The 5,771-nt window shown below is 38.6% G+C and overlaps 1 protein-coding gene across 1 annotated transcript in view; it reads left to right on the top strand.

Annotated features, from left to right (window-relative positions):
* The window catches only part of LOC105822711 (keratin-associated protein 9-8-like), an 11,902-nt gene extending 7,587 nt beyond the window's left edge, over nt 1-4,315 (top strand). Inside the window, exon 4 of the mRNA XM_012659737.1 lies at nt 4,281-4,315. Within this exon, the coding sequence (XP_012515191.1) occupies nt 4,281-4,315 (35 nt within the window). The remainder of the gene's footprint in view (nt 1-4,280) is intronic.
* Nucleotides 4,316-5,771: the final 1,456 nt, after the last annotated feature.

Raw genomic sequence — 5,771 nt, 5'->3', positions numbered from 1 at the left:
TAAAATAAGAAAGAAAAAAATAAATGATAAAACACGGCATATCAAAACTCAGGGCATGCAACGATAGCACTGTTCTGAGGATAATTTATAACTTTAAATCTTTATATTGAAAGAGAGGAAAAACCTCAAAATTAATGAACTAAGTGTCCCATCTTAAGAAACTAAGATAAAAGCAATAGCATTGCCCCCAGACTACATAGAAAACAAATACTAAAGGTAAGAGTGGAAAATTAATAAAACAGAAAATGTAAGACAGAAATAAATAATATTACTTAAAAGGGTGGACATAAAATATGGCTAAAACAGATTTTCAAAATAAGAAAAGATTATTTCAATTATCTCTTACTGTGTTACAAACAATTAATAAATAATAATTTACTACTTTCTGTGATTGCAATGGCTCACTGAGCCCAATTCTTTTGCTCCACGTGCTGTTGACTGGGAGAAGTATTCACGGTACACATAGGGTCAAAGGGTTAGTCTCAAGAACGTGTAAATGACCCCCACAAATCATAGAAAACTGGGTATGACGCTAGCCACCTTTGCTCTGCCCCGCGTGGTAAATCGAGACTGTAACTGTGTTTTGCAAAATAGAAAAGATTTATTCACAAGGCAGCCCAATGAGGAGGTGAGAGAACAACTCTCGAATCCACCTCCCAGGAGGGAAAGCTTAGGATATTCACGGATGAGGGAAGCGGAGCTCTAAGGCTGGGGAGCGGTGATTGGCAGTGGGGAACGCGGAAGCAAGGGGTTCATTCTGCGCAAGCGTAGTCTGGGCTCACGGCATTTCACGGGACACGTGCTCAGTAAACGCGGGCCTTAGCCTGACCTGAGGGTGGAGTTTTGGGCCTTATGAGGTCAAAAGGGCACCTCTCAGGCATTTGCACAGTCCCAGTTGAAGGGTCTACTGGCTTGAGCTGGACAGGAACTGCCCCAAGTTCCTGAAAACAACTTAGGTGACCGTTACCATGATGACATACAAGTGTTGTCTATAAGGAAGCCGGTGAATATTAAGTTACAGTGTTCAGCAGCACGTCCTTCAGCTTCACGGGGAAGAAAAATAACAAAAAGCAAGCAGGGCAGGCCAAGTTTGGCTGACCTAGTCAGATTAACCCCTCGATTTCAGGTAAAAAATGTGGATAGGAATTTCACATCAGAGGAAACACATACAGCCAATAAAAATGTGAACAGCTACTCAACACCTTAAGTAACCAACAAAACAGAAATCAAAACCTCAGCAAGATTCCAATTCACACCTTTGTATTGGGGAACAATTTAAAGGTCTGCCAATGCCAAGAGTTAGGGAGGGTGAGGATCCACAGACTCTCTTGTACATTGGAGGAGGGTGGAGGGTGGTATACATCTGTACAGCCACTTTGGGAAACAAATTAGCATTTTCTCCTAAATGACTGATTAAGCTTCTGTCAATCAAACTTGACAATAAACTCACTCCCCTGGCTTTGCTGACAACCAACACGATGTCGCCAAATGTTCTGTCAAACTGTGAGGCTGCTTGGTGAGTGGAGCCCGCTTCACTTTGAGTTTTCTCTTCCTTATTTCCTGCAGATGAGTTTTCCAGCTGCTGGTTGGCTTCATCTGTCCTTGACATGAAGTCAAGATCTCGGCCTTCGAAATCCCGTTTTCCCTCTAAGAACCCTAAAAAAAACCAAATTTTTAGGACTGTTCTCTTAAGCCTCTGCAATTGATCAGCATCACTGCAAATGATCAATATAACCATCTTACATCAATGTCCTCATGATTCCTGTGTCCTGCATCTCACTTTCGTGAGCACTTAGAATTATCTTCCTAAAGTCTTTACTATCATGGACCATATAGTGGGGGTTTGTTTTACACAGCTATTCCTGTAAAAGGTCTTGCATGTGTATTGCATTTCATAATATCTCTTCTAATCTCAGAGTAAGCTCTCAAGGTGGGCAAAGCCAAGATGATCATTTCTGCATTACAAATGGGAAGAGTCACTTGCTTTATGTCATACAGCTAGTCATTGATAGAATTGGGGTCAGTCTCCAGATGGTCTGACTCCTGCTCCAGGGCATTATCATTTAGATTTTAATGCAAGTAGAAATAACTCTGGTAACTGAGTTTTAGGAAGGTGTACAATTTAAGTCACTTATCTAACAATGAAAATAATAATGCCTTGCACATGTAGGCCACTTTTCTACCTAAAAAATGCAGAATAACTGGGAAAAAAAGACTAAGAAACACCCTTCAATGCACACAAGACACATTTTCTGTGCCTCCAAACTCTGAATCGACTTAGCTTCCCAATCACAGCATATTATAAGGATAGTACATACTTAGCAGAATCCTAGGAGATGAAGTAACTGAGCAGTGAGTGTGGAACCCTTTGATCCAACCAGTCTCTGGATGTTGCAAAGCAAAGTTGAAGCTGAGGAGATCCAACACCAAAGTGTTAGCATAAAACATAAGGGTTTCAGAAAGAAAAGAAAAGACTATCGATGCATGAGTGGATTAATAAAATGTGGGATATACGTACCATGGAGTACTACTCAGCAAAAGAAAAGAAATTAGGCACTCTTAGAAGCCATGGTGGATATAACTGATATGAATTTAGCTCCCCAAAGTGGGAGCCAGAGTTTCTTAAGAACTGAACAATACAGAAGATACCAAGAGTTTTGCTAGGAAAAGACCTAATATTGGCTGTGGGAGGAAAAGAATATTTTGTAGCCAGAACCATCTCCTTGTGGTTAGATTTTAGAAAAACCTAACAGAGGAAAGGGATTCTCTGAAGAGGCTTTCACGCTGTCTGACTTGCTAAGTGCTTGCTCTCCTGATCGAGGATGGGGAGAGGGATGAGCTGAGGGACTATAATTTACTGAGTGTCTACAGATATTAGCCTAGATATTTTGTCATCATTTCTAATTCGTAATCCAGCAAGGTTTTTATTATTCCCATTATACAGATGAGAAAACAGAAGCTAAGGGAGATGAAGTAACTTGCTCAAAGTCACACAGCTAACCCATGGTTTACCTGGCTTCAAACATCAGGCTGTTTGCATTACAGCCACTGTGTGCCCTGTGCTCCCTGTCTAGGGAGAGAACTTGTGTCTATGAAGCCTTGCATATGAGAGCAAATCACTCCATACTTCCACACAGCTCCATAAAGTTCAGGGGGCCTGGAGTGAGAAGACATGTTGGAAACTCTCTAAAAGCTCTTTAAAAGAGCTTCCCAAGAATGGAACAGTAATTTTCAATTACTAGACATTCAAGCATTGGATCTGATAACACTTGGCAAGAGTTTATCAGGATTCCTTCCATGCCTGAGATGCTTTGAGTTCTCCTAAACACTCTCTGTCTTGCCCCATCATTATTTGATTGATTAATTGCAGACAGGTTCCTATCATTCTCTGAAGTCCCTGAGCATTCAAATACATAATGCTTTAAAGAAAACATACACACTATCATAATCGGCATTCACTTGGAGAGAAAAAAAAAGTCTGTCTTCCAAAAAGCATTTATGGTAGAATTCACAACCGTGATAAATTTATCAGGGTCTGGCCTTTAGCCTTGTAGACTCAGAGATATGATATTGTTTACATTCCAAGGGTGAAGCCACCTCTTGGAGCAGACTCAAGTTAGCCAAGCCGGTAAAGCAAGGGTGCCTATTTATTAACTTATAGGAGAATTAATGAACAGGAACTTCTTAACCACCACATGAGCAAGGAATCAGTACAGGAAGTTAAAGGAACTAAATGTTGGATGGCATTTGAGACATTCATTTCACAAGAGGTCTCATCAGTGGAACTTGAAAACTCACAGTCCCAGAACTAATTCTCCCTCTCCCGTTGGCAGGACACTGCCAATATTGGCCTCAGAATTTATATGACACCCTCATGTAAGTTTCACATTTGTATATTTTCAATCAGATCTGGATTAATTCCTCAGACTTTGAAGATATCCTTTTCTTTAAGGTGACTTTACCTAATTTGATTTTGATACATTTTAATGGTATCTAACTATAGTCTCAAACTTGCAATTAATCATTCATACAATTGCATTGTGAGCATCCATGATGAAATTTACATTTTAGTTTAGTTCATTTCTACCATGATATTTCTTGGCTATTTATGATATTTCTAATTGTATTTCAGGACAACTTGGTGGGGGAGTTATTTATCTTTCTCTTATTGCTCAACAACTTAAAAAAATACCCAGTGATGTAGAATTATCATCATGATAATATGGAATTGTCATCAGAATGTTGCATTAGCTTTTATTGTTTGTGTTCTTGTTTAGCAGGTTATAATCTAACATCACCAACTTGCTATGAGTGACACACCCACATACTCCTCTCCTGCTGTGAGTTATACTGGTGATTACACTATGGTTAATTTACTCTTCTTATGATTTGAATCAAACCTGAAAGACAATCCCTATGTTAGGCCCTATAAAAAGAAATCACAGGCAACACAAACAAGTGGAAAAACCTACCATGCTCATGGATCAGTAGAATCAACATTGTTAAAATATTCATACTACCTAGAATGATTTACAGATTCAATGCAATCTCCATCAAAATACCAATGTCATATTTCACAGATTCAGAAAAAAACAATTCTATGCTTTGCTGAGAACCAGAAAAGAGCCTGAATATCCAAAGCAATCTTAAGCAAAAAGAACAAATCTGAAGGCATTACTAGACTTCAAACTATACTACAAGGCTATAGTACCAACACAGTATGGTATTGGCACAAAAATAGAGACATAGACCAATGAAACAGAACAGAGAATCCAGATATAAAACCATCCACATACAACCAACTGATTTTTGATAAAACACACAACAAGATACACTGGGGAAAGGAAGCCCTATTCAATAAATAGTGCTGGAAAAATTGGATAGCCACATGCAGAAAAATGAAAGAGGATCCATATCTCTTACCACTCACAAAAAATGATTTAAGATGGATAAAAGACTTAAATGTAAGGCATGAAACCATAAGAATTCTAGAAGAAGAGGTTGGAAAAACTATTATAGATATTGGCCTAGGCAAAGAACTTATGAAGAAGACCCTAATGGCAATCACAGCAACAACAAAAATAAAGAAATGGGACTTGATTAAATTAAAAAACGTTTGCACAGCCAAGGAAATAATCAACAGTACAAATAGACAACCTATAGATTGGGAGAAAATATTCACAAACTACACATCCAGTAAAGGCTAATAATCCGAATCTAGAAAGAACTCAAGCAAATCAGCAAGAAAAAACCAAAGACCCCATTAAAAAGTGGGCAAAAGTGAAGCTTTTCAAAAGAAGATAGACAAATGGCCAATAAACATATGAAAAAATGCTCAACATCACTAATCATCAGGGAAATGCAAATCAAAACTGTAATGAGATATTGCCTTACCCCGGGTGAATGGCTTTTTTAAAAAAGTCCAAAAACAGTAGATGCTGGCATGAATGTAGAGAGAAAGGAACACTGTACACTGTTGGTGGAGCTGCAAATTAGTACAACCCTTATGGAAAACAGTATAGAGATTCCTCAAAGAACTAAAAGTTGATCTACCATTTGATCCACCAATCCCACTACTGGGTATTTCCCCAAAGAAAAGGAAATCAATTTATCAAAAAGACACCTGCACTCGAATGTTTACTGCAGCACAATTTGCAATTGCAAAGATGTAGAATCAACCCGAGTGTCCATCAATTCATGAGTGGATTAACAAAATGTGATATAGAGTACTACTGAGCCACAAAGAAGGATGCATTAAGGCCTTTTGCAAC

This window comes from Propithecus coquereli, unplaced genomic scaffold, assembly GCF_000956105.1.
Source record: "Propithecus coquereli isolate 6110/MARCELLA unplaced genomic scaffold, Pcoq_1.0 Scaffold119, whole genome shotgun sequence".
Classification (NCBI taxonomy): Eukaryota; Metazoa; Chordata; class Mammalia; order Primates; family Indriidae; genus Propithecus; species Propithecus coquereli.
Note: the sequence above shows the minus strand (reverse complement) of the source record. Positions and strands in the feature narration are given on the sequence as shown.